General features: G+C 38.1%; 1 protein-coding gene and 1 pseudogene across 2 annotated transcripts in view; one reads left to right on the top strand and one right to left on the bottom strand.

Annotated features, from left to right (window-relative positions):
• The window catches only part of TTBK2 (tau tubulin kinase 2), a 131,194-nt gene that overhangs the window by 22,632 nt on the left and 94,044 nt on the right, over positions 1 to 14,518 (top strand). Inside the window, exons 2-3 of one of the 2 annotated variants that reach the window (XM_042253050.1) lie at positions 10,334 to 10,416; positions 10,588 to 10,723. In XM_042253050.1, the coding sequence (XP_042108984.1) occupies positions 10,655 to 10,723 (69 nt within the window). In that variant the 5' untranslated portion in view covers positions 10,334 to 10,416; positions 10,588 to 10,654. The remainder of the gene's footprint in view (positions 1 to 10,333; positions 10,417 to 10,587; positions 10,724 to 14,518) is intronic. The other variant, XM_004010488.5, reaches the window with a different exon arrangement.
• Positions 12,781 to 13,237, bottom strand: LOC121820066 (large ribosomal subunit protein eL27-like; annotated as a pseudogene).

Raw genomic sequence — 14,518 nt, 5'->3', positions numbered from 1 at the left:
CTGGGCATAGAATTCTGGTTGACAGTGCTTTTTTACTGTAAGTACTTAAAAAATGTTTTTCTATTTCTTGTTGACCTCCATGTTTTATTATGAGAAAGTCACAGTCAATTGAATTACTATTCCCAGTAAGTAATATGTCATTTTTCTCTGGCTGTTTTTAAAAAACTGTTTGTTTATGGTCACGTGGAGTCTTACTTGCCAGTCAGAATCTTTTGCTGCAGCACACGGATTCTGTGGCTGTGGCACATGGCCTCAGTAGTTGCAGTTGCACGGCCTTAGTTGAGTTGCACAGGCTGAGTAGTTGTGGTGTGCAGGCTTAGTTGCCCTGTGGTATGTGGAATATTAGTTCCCCACCCAGGGATCAAATCCAGGTTCTCTGTACTGGAAGATGGATTCTTAACCACTGGATTATTAGGGAAATAGTTTTTCTTTGTGTTTAATTTTCAGCAGTTTGGTTTTGATGTGTTTGGAAATGGATTATTTTGTGCCTATCCTGTTTAATTAAAGTTCTTCAGTCTATTGTTTTATGTCTTTCATGAAACCTTTGAGAGGTTATTTTAGCCATTATTGTAGATTTTTTTTTCCTGCCTTGCAATATACCTATGAAAAGTGAAAGTCACACAGTTGCATCTGACTCTGTGATCCCATGGACTGTGGCCTGCCAGGCTCCTCTGTCCATGGAATTCTCCAGGCAGGAGTACTTGAGTGGGCTGCCATTTCTTTCTCCAGGGGATCTTCCTGACCCAGGGATCAAACCTGGGTCTCCTGCATTGCAGGCAGATTCTTTACCAACTAAGCTACTAGGGAAGCTCTATAATAGGTTTTAAATAACAGAATTGATATAATTTCTAACAGCAGAACTACTAAATGTAGTTTTAAGATTTCTTTATAATTCTTTTTTTACTTAAGATATATCTGATTAGGAATTATGCAATCAAAATAAAGCCCCTTGAATTTTCTGTGTGATAATGCCACATACTTGATATGCAGAGGGTTCTTGGTTTATTTTTAATTTTTAGAGATTGTACTCCTTTCATTTTTAGTATTTTTTTCTCTTGATTTATCTTTTGTCTTGAACAAAGAAGTCACCACTCAGTGTCTGAACAAAATGCTATATTTATTGCTCTCATTCAGAGGAGATCTGTGAAACTTAGAGTTCAGGGATTGGTGAAGTGGGACTGTTTAGGAAGTGGTTGAACTTTTGATAAATGTGGTTATGAAATGTGGTAAGTTAGTTGACCTTCTGAAGTGTGGTTACTAGTTTGAAGCTGTCATTGATAAGACTGGGATGAGTTTAAAGCAGGTTCTGATGATTACTTTTTGCTCTTGTTCAGTTGCTAAGTCGAGTCCGACTCTTTACAACCCCACGGACTGCAGCACTCCAGGCTTCCCTGTCCTTCACTATCTCCTGGAATTTACTCAGACTCATGTCTGTTGGGTCAGTAATGCTAGCCAACCGTTTCACCCTCTGATGCCCTCTTCTCCTCCAGCCCTCAGTCTTTCCCAGCATCAGGGTCTTTTCACTGAGTTGGCTCTTTGTATCAAGTGGCCAGAGTACTTGTTGCTATGGTACTTTGTTGAATTTGGAGTATAGGAATTTTTTTCTCATATGTAAAACAACGATTTTCATTCCAGAATCTAAACTGTATCACAAAGTACATTCTTAGAAGTCTTAACTTCTATCTGTATCCTCTCTATCATATTTTCTCCTTCTGGGAAAGGTTGGCAAACAGTGACCTGCAGGCCACATTTAACCACCTGTCTCTTTTTGTAAATGAATTTTTGTTGGAACACATAGTGTTTTGTTTATGTATTGTCTGTGTCTTCTTTTGTGCTAAAACAGCCAAGCTGAGTAGCTATGACAGAGATTATATGGCTTGTAAAAACTGAAATATTTATTATTTGTCCCTTTACTGAAAAAAATTTACTGATCTCTGCTATCATTTGTATCACTTTTTGGCTTTTCCTTCCTTTAAAAAAAAATGAAAGCAAATATGTTAATATACTTAACATTTACCCTTCTTTTTTACATAAAAGGTAGTATACTGTAAACACATCACTGCATCTTATTTTTTTTTCACTTAACAATTTATCCTGAAAGTCACTCTGTGTCAGTATATCTGTTATTCCTGGGCTAGTACTCCGTTACCTGAGTGAACCATTTTATATTCAACCAATATGGACTGTTAGTTTTCCCCTGGGCTTTTGTAATTGCAAATAATGTTATAGTGAAAAGGCTTATGAAGAATTCATTTCACATATTTTCACCACTGGACCTTGGAAATAAGTTCCCTGAAGTGGAATTGCTGGAGTGCATGCTAAATCGCTTCAGTCGTGTGCGATTCTTTGCTACTCCGTGGACTGTAGCCCACTAGGCTACCCTGTCTATGGGATTCTCCAGGCAAGAATACTGGAGTGGGTTGCCATGCTCTCCTCCAGGGGATCTTCCCGACCCAGGGATCAAACCTGCATCACTTATGTCTCCTGCATTGGTAGGTGGGTTCTTTACCACTAGCACTACCTGGGAAGCCCTGCTAGATTGGAGTTTAAATGTAAATTATCTTATTATGCTGAATATTACCGGATTCTCCTCTAGCGGGCCCATAGTTTTGTGTTGTTTTTTTTTTTTACTGTGATAAGGAACACACAACAAAATTTACCATCCTCATCATTTTTAAGTATACCCTTGGTTGTGTTAAGTGTATTTATTAGTGTTTCAAAATAGATTTCTAAAAGTTCTTTATCTTGCAAAGCTAAAATTCTATACCTATGTAACAACAGTACCCCTTTCCCCCCTCTCTCCACTTGCCCCTAGTAACCACCATTCTTCTATTTTCATGAGTTTGACTACTCTGGATATCTCATATAAATGGAATTATAAAAGTATTTGTCGTTTGGTGACTGGCTTTATCATTCAGCCATGTTGCAGTATGTGATAGGATTTCTTTTTTTAAGACTGAATAGTATTACATTGTATGTTATCAGTTCGGTTCAGTTCAGTCGCTCAGTCGTGTCCGACTCTTTGCGACCCCATGAATCGCAGTGCGCCAGGCCTCCCTGTCCATCACCAACTCCTGGAGTTCACTTAGACTCATGTCCATCGGGTCAGTGATGCCATCCAGCCATCTCATCCTCTGTCGTCCCCTTCTCCTGCCCCCAATCCCTCCCGGCATCAGAGTCTTTTCCAATGAGTCAACTCTTCACATGAGGTGGCCAAAGTACTGGAGTTTCAGCTTTAGCATCATTCCTTCCAAAGAAATCCCAGGGCTGATCCCCTTCAGATTGTATGTATACTGCACATTTTCTTTATCCATACATCTGTAGATGGATGTGTGGGCTGCTTCCACCTTATGGCTATTGTGAATAATGCTGCTATGGGCTTGAGTGCACAAATATATTTGTCTGAGTCCTTGCTTTCAATTTTGGGGGTATATACCCTGAAGTGGAATTGCTAAATCATATGGGAATTGACTGCTTAATTTTTTAACAACTCCCAAACTATTTTTCATAGTGGCTGCATCATTTTATATCCTCACTCACAGTGTGCAAGTGTTCCAGTTTCTCCACATCCTTGTCACCACTTGATACTTTACTTTAATGGTAGCCATTGTAGTGGGTATGAGGCAATTTTTCATGTGGTTTTGATTCGTAGTTTTGTAATGATTATAGATTTTGAGCATTTTTTTTCATGTGCTTTTTGGCTATTTGTGTATATTTTTGGAGAGATATTTATTCAGGCCTTTTGCCTGTTTTTAAATTGAATTATTGACTTTCATTTTGTTGAATTATTCTTTATATATTCTGGGTACTAGCCACATATTAGATATATAGTTTGCAGTTATTTCCCACAATTTCATAGGTTGTTTTTTGGCATATAAAATTTAAAAAATTTTGATGGATTCCAATTTATCTATTTTCTTCAGTTTGTTGTGCTTTAAGGTGTCATATCTCAGAAATCATTGCTTAATCCAAGGCCAGTGAAGACTTCTGCCAGTGTTTTCTTCCAAGAGTTTTATAGTGTTAGCATGTATATTTAGGTCTTTGATCCATTTTGAGTTAACTTTTATGTATGATGTTAGGTAGGGGTACAAATTCATTCTTCTTGCATGTGAGTATGTACTTGTCTCAGCTCCATTTGTTAAAATGAATTCTAGATCTTTTTAATCTGTGCATCTTTTGTTTTTTACTTTTAATATATAATATGGCAGATATACTGAGAAATAGTATAATGGATTTACATGTACCCATCATACAAAGTTTATGAAAATGCTGTTATTTTTATGTCATTTGATCCTCTGTCCGCTGTACAACTCCTTTCCCCTTAGAGTGTTTTAAGGCAAATCTAAGAGCTTTTATCACTTTGTTTCCCTCGTGGCTCAGATGGTAAAGAATCTGCATGCCATGCAGGAGACTCAGGTTTGATCCCTGGCTTGAGAAGATCCCCTGGAGAAGGGAAATTGGTACCCACTCAGGTATTCTTGCCTGGAGAATTCCATGGACACAGAGGAGCCTATTGGACTATAGTCCACGGGGTCTCAAAGAGCCGGACTTTTTCACTTTCAAGACCTTTTATCACTTTTTGCACTGGTAGTTTATGTATCTCTTGCAGAGAAAGACTTTATAAACATAACTACACTACTATTATTACACCCTACAAAATTACCAATTGTTGCTTACTCAGTACTTGCTTCAGTTCAGCTCAGTTAAGTCGCTCAGTTGTGTCCGACTATTTGCAACCCCATGAATCACAGCACGCCAGGCCTCCCTGTCCATCACCAACTCCCGGAGTTCACTCAAACTCATGTCCATCGAGTCAGTGATGCCATCCAGCCATCTCATCCTCTGTCGTCCCCTTCTCCTCCTGCCCCCAATCCCCCCAGCATCAAGGTCTTTTCCAATGAGTCAACTCTTCGCATGAGGTGGTCAAATTGCTAGTTGCTGCTTTAGGTTGATATATATATCTGATTTCTTATAGTGTGCAGTGTAAAGCTTTATTATTTTCCATGCCATTTGTTTTGGGTCATTATGTCATTTATATGGGCCATTTTGTTCTTTAGGATCTCCGTCATCATGGATTTAGCTCATTGTATCTTCATGTTGTCATTTAACATGTACCTCGATCACCCTTATTTTTGTAAACTTATAATCAAATCTAAAAGTTTGACTAGATTTAAGGGTTTTTTGTTTGTTTGTTTGTTTGTTTCAAGGCAAGAGACTTCATAGGTGATACTGAGAAAATTTTGTTGCATCTGTCAGAAAGCACTTCTTGTTTCATTGTCCTGGCTTTTAATGATGTTAAGGTTGACCAGTGAGTTCAACTTGATCCTTCCATATTAAAGTTCTCCATCCACTTTTTACATTATGGCTTTAGCAGCCATTGATGGTCATTGTCTAGATTCATTATGTAACCAGGAATTGGAAAATGGTTATTTTCTAAATCTATACGTTCTCTTGCATTTATTAGCTGTGACTGTTCTCTAAGGAAAAGTCACCCTCATCATCTTTTTGCCTCCCCAAAATACTGTTCATACTAGAAAGGCAGGATAAATGTTTTATTCTGTTTATTTGCCAATTATTAGAATAACGAGTTGTGCCCACACAATCTTGAAAATCGACCTCTAATATTCTTTTTTCTTTTTTGAGTGTCATTGTGAACTCATGGGTATATGTATATATATATATTTATATTTATATTTTTGATGTTTTTCAATCATTGTATTCTTGTATATGCTCAAATTGTTTCATCTTTGACAAATGAGAATTCCTTCCCTTGTCTCTGTTTTCCTTTTGATTTGCTAATACTGGTGGTGTTAACATTTTTGCTTTCTTATTTGATGAGATCCACCAGGTTGATTGTGCATAATTTCCTGTGCCAGACCTAGAATAAGCCATTTTTCCAAGGAGCCCTGATTTCTTTCAGTGGGATATGATGTTTAGAGTTCACACTCTGAAGGCAGGGGTTCTTATTGCTACTGGGTTATCATTGATTTTAGGTCTTCTCAGGTCAATGCTTATGTCAAATCTTCTACCGTAATCTGTCTGATACTTGTTATGTAGTTGATTCCTAGCGGCATTTCTTAGGAACAATATTATTTGGGTTCTCTGTGTTCATAACTGCTTCCCTTAGCCTTGAAGTTTACTTTGGCAGGGTAGACCATGCTTGGCTCACATTTCCTTGGATACTTAAATATGTAATAAGCTGTTTGTGCTGATGTCTGTTCTCAGCCTGATTTTTCCCCCTTATGTGTAATTTGGACTTTCTGCACCTGTGTCCAGTGAATTTTTTTTTCCCAATTGAAATTCAGTAGTTTTACTAGAACTGTATTTTGGCATTGGGTTTAATAAACAGCCCTTTTCTGTGGCTCATGTTTATTTCCTATGCATTTTAAGTGCATTATTAATATTAAAATTTTATTAGCTCTGGTGATGTTAAGATCTATCTTGCAACTTATTAAACTGTAAGCTGTTGTAAATTAGGCATTTTTTTCTTAGTAAAAGGTTGGACTAAGGGTAGTAGTCTGAGTCAACTGCCATTAACACCATGCTTGCCCTATAGTCTAGCAATCTCAGTTATTGTAAGTTATATTTGTGTAGTAATGTTCAGTTCAGTCGCTCAGTCATGTCTGACTCTTTGCAACCCCATGGGCTGCAGCACTCCAGGCTTCCCTGTCCATTACCAACTGCCAGGACTTCCTCAAACTCATGTCGATCAAGTCAGTGATGCCATCCAACCATCTCACCTTTGTCATCCGCTTCTTCTCCCACCCTCAATCTTTCCCAGCATCAGGGTCTTTTCCAGTGAGTCAGCTCTTCACATCAGATGGCCAGAGTATTGGAGCTTCAGATTCAACATCAGTCCTTCCAATGAATATTCAGAATTAATTTCCTGTAGAATTGGCTGATTGGATCTCCTTGCTGTCTAAGGGACTCTCAACAGTATTAGCATGGTGCAGAAGTAATTGCGGTTTTGCATTGTTGATCTTCATTGTTTGATTTTGAGATGCCTTCTTAAATGTAATTATGCTGTACCTCATTTTAATGTGCATTTCTTACATTATGCTTTTTGCTAATGATTTATTCAGTTCAGTTCAGTAGTTCAGTCCTGTCCAACTCTTAGTGCCTCCATGAGCTGCAGCACGCCAGCCCTCCCTGTCCAACACCAAATCCCAGAGCCCACCCAAACTCATGTCCATTGAGTCGGTGATGCCATCCAACCATCTCATCCTCTGTCATCCCCTTCTCCTCCTGCCCTCAATCTTTCCCAGCATCAAGGTCTTTTCAAATGAATCAGCTCTTCGCATCATGTGGCCAAAGTATTGGAGTTTCAGCTTCAACATCATACCTTCCAGTAAACACCCAGGACTGATCTCTTTTAGGATGGACTGGTTGGATCTCCTTGCAGTCCAAGGGACTCTCAAGAATCTTCTCCCAACACCACAGTTCAAAAGCATCAATTCTTTGGCACTCAGATTTCTTTATAGTCCCAACTCTCACAGCTATACATGACGACTGGAAAAACCATAGCCTTGACTAGACGGACCTTTGTTGGCAAAGTAATGTCTCTGCTTTTGAATGTGCTATCTACGTTGGTCATAACTTTTCTTCCAAGGAGTAAGTGTCTTTTAATTTCATGGCTACAGTCACCATCTGCAGTGATTTTGGAGCCCTGAAAAATAAAAGTCAGCCACTGTTTCCCCATCTATTTCCCATGAAGTGATGGGACCAGATGCCAGGATCTTACTTTTCTGAATCTTGAGCTTAAGCCAACTTTTTCACTCTCCTCTTTCACTTTCATCAAGAGACTCTTTAGTTCCTCTTCACTTTCTGCCATAAGGGTGGTGTCATCTGCGTATCTGAGGTTATTGATATTTCTCCCGGAAATCTTGATTCCAGCTTGTGCTTCATCCAGCCCAGTGTTTCTCATGATATACTCTGCATATAAGTTAGATAAGCAGGGTGACAATATACAGCCTTGATGTACTCCTTTTCCTATTTGGAACCAGTCTGTTGTTCCATGTCCAGTTCTAACTGTTGCTTCCTCACCTGTATACAGATTTTTCAAGAGGCAGGTCAGGTGGTCTGGTATTCCCATCTCTTTCAGAATTTTCCACAGTTGATTGTGATCCATATAGTCAAAGGTGTTGGCACAGTCAATAAAGCAGAAATAGATGTTTTTCTGGAACTCTGTTGCATTTTCCATGATCCAGTGGATGTTGGCAATTTGATCTCTGGTTCCTCTGCCTTTTCTAAAACCAGCTTGAACATCTGGAAGTTCACGGTTCACATATTGCTGCAGCCTGGCTTGGAGAATTTTTAGCATTCCTTTACTGCAATTGTAAGATGAGTGCAATTGTGCAGTAGTTGGAGCATTCTTTGGCATTACATTTCTTTGAGATCGGAATGAAAACTGACCTTTTCCAGTCCTGTGGCCACTGCTGAGTTTTCCAAATTTGCTGGCATATTGAGTGCAGTACTTTCACAGCATCATCTTTTAGAATTTGAAATAGCTCAACTGGGATTCCATCCCCTCCATTAGCTTTGTTCGTAGTGATGCTTCCTAAGGCCCACTTGACTTCACATTCCAGGATGTCTGGCTCTAGATGAGTGATCACACCATCGTTATTATCTGGGTCGTGAAGATCTTTTTTGTACAGTTCTTCTGTGTGTTCTTGTCACCTCTTCTTAATATCTTCTGCTTCTGTTAAGTCCATACCATTTCTGTCCTTTATGGAGCCTGTCTTTGCATGAAATGTTCCCTTGATATCTCTAATTTTCTTAAAGAGATCTCTAGTCTTTCCCATTCTGTTCTTTTCCTCTATTTCTTTGCATTGATGGCTGAGAAAGGCTTTCTTATCTCTTCTTGCTATTCTTTGAAACTCTTCATTCAAATGGGAATATCTTTCCTTTTCTCCTTTGCTTTTCACTTCTCTTCTTTCCACAGCTATTTGTAAGGCCTCCTCAGACAGCCATTTTGCTTTTTTGCATTTCTTTTTCCTGGGGATGGTCTTGATCCCTGTCTCCTGTACAATGTCATGAACCTCTGTCCATAGTTCATCAGGCACTCTGTCAATCGGATCTAGTCCCTTAAATCTATTTCTCACTTCCACTGTATAATCATAAGGGATTTGATTTAGGTCATTCCTGAATGGTTTAGTGGTTTTCCCACTTTCTTCAATTTAAGAGAGTTAAATGATTTATTATTTGGTGTTTACTTTATATTTATTTTAGACTCTATAAATGATGTTAGACAAAATGTGAATTTGAGCTCTTTTTTAATTTGTGTTCAAAATAAGTCATAGAGCAGGGTAGACAGCTCACAACATCAACAACACATTTGACCTAGCAACTGCTAATGACTGTACAGTGGTGGTTCAAGAAATTTTTCAAAGGAGACGAGAGCCTTGAAGATGAGGACATAGTGGCTGGCCATCGGAAGTTGACGTCAATAAATTGAGAGCCATCATCAGAACTGATCCTCTTAAAATTAAGCAAGAAGTTGCTGAAGTACTCAGCATTTGACCATTCTATGGTCATTTGGCATTTGAAGCAAATTGGAATGGTGAAAAAGCTCAATGAGTGGGTGTCTCATGTTCATGAGCTGACTGCAAATCAAAAAAATTGTCATTTTACAGTGTCTCTGTTCTTTTATTCTACACAACAACATGAACTGTTTTTCAATTGAATTGTGACGTGTGATGAATAGTGGATTTTATACTACAGCCAGCTTGGTGGTTGGTCCAAGAAACTCCAAAGCACTTCCCAAAGCCAAACTTGCACCACAGAAAGGTCATGGTCATTGTTTGGTGTCTGCTGCTTATTTCTGATCCACTACAGCTTTCTGAATTCCAGCGAAGCCATTATATCTGAGAAGTATGTTCAACAAACTGAGGAGATGCACCGAAAACTGCAACACCTACAGCCAGTATTGGTCAACAGAATGGGCCCCGTTCTTCTCCACGATGATGCCTGACTGCGTGTTGCACAATCAACGCTTCAAAAGTTGAACAAATTGGGCTACGAAGGTTTGCCTTATCTGCCATCTTCACCTGACCTCTCACCAGTGGCAACGGACTTCAGCTTCTTCAAAGTTCTCGACAGCTTTTTACAGGGAAAATGCTTCCACAGCCAGTAGGAGGCAGAAAATGCTTTCCAAGAGTTTGTTGATTCCTGAAGCACAGATTTTTACACTACAGGAATAAACCAACCTTTTTCCCATTGACAAAAATGTGTTGATTGTAATGGATCCTATTTTGATTAAGAAAAATGTGTTTGAACCTAGATATAATGATTTAAAATTCATGGTCTGAAATTAGAATTACTTTTGTACCAACAGAGTCTGACAGGACTGAGTGACTTCACTTTCAATATAATGCCTCTTTAATGTTTGGTTATTTCACTGGGCTCTGTAATGGAAAGGTAAGCACTTTTTTATATGCACTAAACAGATTTTAGAAGCGAGATTTGGGATTTCCCCCTTTCCAGCCAAGCAACTGAATTAACATATAGAATTAGTAGTACTTCTGGGTGCTGGAATGTTTGTGTTAATTAGTTAGTCCTGATATGCTGCTCCTGTTTCTTTTGTTTCAGGTTAAATGGAAACCACCCTTGGGAGCCGGATGCCTGTGTAGCCATTCTACCACATCAGTGAATTGCAATGAGTGGAGGAGGAGAGCAGCCGGATATCCTCAGTGTTGGAATCCTGGTCAAAGAAAGATGGAAAGTAGTAAGTATACATCAGGAAAAGAGATGGGTGGGGTAGGGGGTAGGAGGAGGCTTTGGTATCTTGATAAAAGTAACATTTCATTAGGAAATAATACATATATTGCTTATATGCCTAAAGCAGTTACTTTTGTTTCTTTTCCTGTGATTAGGTTTTGTTTATACCCTAATTGTCCTTCTTGCTCCTTCAGTTCAGTTCAGTTCAGTTCAGTCGCTTAGTCGTGTCCGACTCTTTGCGACCCCATGAATCACAGCACACCAGGCCTCCCTGTCCATCACCAACTCCTGGAGTGCACTCAGATTCATGTCCATCGAGTCAGTGATGCCATCCAGCCATCTCATCCTCTGTTGTCCCCTTCTCCTCCTGCCCCCAATCCCTCCCAGCATCTTGCTCCTTATAGTAATAAATTTTCCTAACCTCTAATAGCTTACTATTGAGTAAGGTAAATAAAAGTATACTTAGGGAAAGAACAATTGAAAAAACTTCAGTGTAATGCCCTTTTTATTTTTTAACATTTTATTAAGGAAGATTGTTAAGTGTATGTTAAAATAGCATGACTGTTATAAAGAACCTCCAGGTACCCATGCCTCAGCTTAAACAGTTATAGATTGATAGTCAATTTTGCTTCATCTCTTTAACCTCTCTCCTAAAATATTTTTAAATTGTTCTTTCTTATTTTTTAATTATGAAAATATGATAACATTTACAGGAGATGTGGAAAATACAGAGCAAAGTTACATGTGGTCCCAGTATATATTACAGTCATTTGTTTTAAGTAGATAAATTAAGATTCTTAGTTGGAGTTTCAATATCAAACGCTCAGAAACTAATAGGATGACTGTACAGAGAAGTAGAATATAGTATACCTTAAAAACACTATAAACCAATTCGACACAATTAAGATTTATACAGTTTTCACACAACAGTTGGATACAAATTCTGTTGAAGTTCCCATTGACTGTAAACTAGGAAACACTGGAACATAGCCAGAGACATAAGATCAGGTGCAGAAATTTCATGGTCTTAAAGGTATAGAAATCATATAGAATCTGTTCTTTTATTTCAGTGGATTTATTTTTGATAGTGATCACTATCAAGAGATATTTGAAAATAACCCACATATTTTCAAGTACAGTGTGACATTTACCAAGAGAGCACTTTAACTTAGCCTTTGAAAGCCTCAATAAAGTTAGAAGACTGAAAAACATAGAAGGTGATTGCAGAGAAGAAAGCATTTCAATGAGAAATTAATATCAAAGATACTTTTAAAAATCCCATGTATTTAGAAATTAAATATCCACTTTTAAATGAGGGGTATATCTAAGAACCCATAACATGGAAAATTAGAAATATTTGTAATAGAATAAAAATGAAAAAACAATTTACCAGAATCTGTTGCATGCAGCTGAAGCTGCTAAATGCAGTTAAATATAATGTGGAGTCTTAAATAAGGTATGAAAACAAATAATGGACACGAGCATAAAATTTTGTGAAGATTTGAACAAAATCTGTACTTTAGTTAATAATACTGTATCACTTGTTAACTTCCTGTGTTTTTTTAACAGCGTAATATTTCTTAATATTCTCAGAATTAGATTAGAAGTTTCAAGCCTCATTCACATTTTTTTTAACACTAAGATAATAAACTTTCTAGACTTCTAGCAGTAATACTAGATGCCAAAATATATGGAACTATATCAAAATTTTGAGTGAATATAAATTAGAAATCTAGCATTCTATCATACTGAGTCAGACAATTGGAATCAGAATGTCATTAATTTTTTAGCTAGGCAAAAATTCATAAGTCTTCTAAAATATATGTATTATACATACTCTATATAGATTTATATATGTATATACAAAAGCTTTTCTACTATACTTTGCTTGAGAAAGAACATCAAAAAAACGGAGTGATGGAGAAATGGGAAAACATACCAAATGAAATGGGAGCACTGAATATGAAATAGAAAAACTGAAACAAACTAGATAAAAGTAAAAGATCATCATAGAGTCCAGTTTTGGGGTTTTTTTAAAAAATATTTTTAGTAACTGGGACAGACCTAAAACCGCAGCTTCTGGAAGAACCATTTGTTCTTGCCAGTGTTGTTTGTGTCTCTCCTCAAATTTGACCTTTGCCTCTCATGGAGCCCTGCGTTTGAGAGCGGATCTCTGAAGACATCCTTGTTGACAACAGTTTTGTCCAAGGGGATATTCGGAGAGTACCTTGTCGTAATGAGGTGACTATAATTATAAACTTTCACAAAAGACTTGATCTTTGACCTCTTGGTGATTTTCTTCTTGCCCATGGAAGCTCTCACTTTGCAGGGATAGCGGTCGATTCCAGCCACCAGAGCATGACTGTAGGGTCAGTCTGAGGTGCCATCATCAATATTCTTCACGACGACCGCTTTGCGTCCAGAGTAGCGACAGGCCAGGACCAGCACCACCTTCCCAGGTTTCATAAACTTGCCCATTTAGGCAGCTACCACTCGGGACTACAGCAGAAAGCAAGAAAGGGCACTTCTGCTAACCTTTCACCCCAGGAAGCATGATCTCACTTCCTAGTTGTTTTTAAACATTAAAAACAGATCTCTCCCAAAATATTTTGAAGGAAATCTTTTACCTTACTTTTCTCTATGCACATAAAATGGAATCATCACATTCAGGAAAGCAGTGTCATTAATATCATTAGATATCCTTCCAACTTTCACATTTTCCTAATTGTTTTGTAAAGTTTTTTTAACAGTTGAATCACATCCAGGTGAAGTCTGGATATTTCAGTTGTTTGATATACTTAAGTTTCCTTTAATTTCTAAGTTCCTTTTTATCTTTCTTTTTTTCTTGCAGTTTATTTTTTGAAGAAACTAGGTTATTTGCCTGTAGAATTTTCCATAGTTTGGGTTTTTCCTATTGTTTCCACATGGTGGTAATATGATTCTCTGTCTTGTGTATTTTATGTAAACTGTTGGTTATATAGAGAGGCTTGATTAGATCTGACTTCAGGTTTGTTTATTGAGGTAGGGGCTTCCCCCCCACCGCCCATAAAGGGTACTGTTAACTTTGGATGGGAGGCACATAATGTCTTATTGCCCATCATTTTGTTAACACTACTGATCATCATTGTCTAGGTCTGTTAATTCAAAGGGATGGCAGATTGGTGATATTCTGTCATTCCTTCATTCATTAGTTGAAGTACATCTATGAAGAGAAATTTTGCATCATTAACTATTTGATGACCCTGAGATACAGTTTGACTAGGAATGCAGGATAAATGCTTGATTCTTTTTTAAATTTACCACTTTTCAAAGTAATAAATTGGTTCCCTAGCATCTTCTGATGCTAATGAGAATCAAACCCCATACCCGCCAGAGATGCTTAGAGGGTGCAAACATACCTTGTGTGCACCAGGACCCAGAGGCCCCACAGAGACTGAGGCATAACTGTGTTTGGATGTCTCCTGAGGAGGTCACAGAAAACTAACCAGTCTGATCACATCAACCACAGCCTTGTCTAATTCAGTGAAACTATGAGCCATACCGTGTAGGGCCACCCATATGGACGGGTCATGGTGGAGAGTTCTGACAAAACACAGTTCACTGGAGAAGGGAATGGCAAACCACTTCAGTATTCTTTCTTTGAGAACCCCAAGAACAGTATGAAAAGGCAAAAGATAGGACACTGAAAGATGAATTCCCTAGGTTGGTAGGTGCCCAGTATGCTACCGGAGATCAGTGGAGAAATAAGTCCAAAAAGAATGAAGAGACAGAGCCAAAGCAAAAACAACACTCAGTTGTGGTT

This window comes from Ovis aries, chromosome 7 (genome assembly GCF_016772045.2).
Source record: "Ovis aries strain OAR_USU_Benz2616 breed Rambouillet chromosome 7, ARS-UI_Ramb_v3.0, whole genome shotgun sequence".
NCBI classification, from domain to species: domain Eukaryota; kingdom Metazoa; phylum Chordata; class Mammalia; order Artiodactyla; family Bovidae; genus Ovis; species Ovis aries.
Note: the sequence above shows the minus strand (reverse complement) of the source record. Positions and strands in the feature narration are given on the sequence as shown.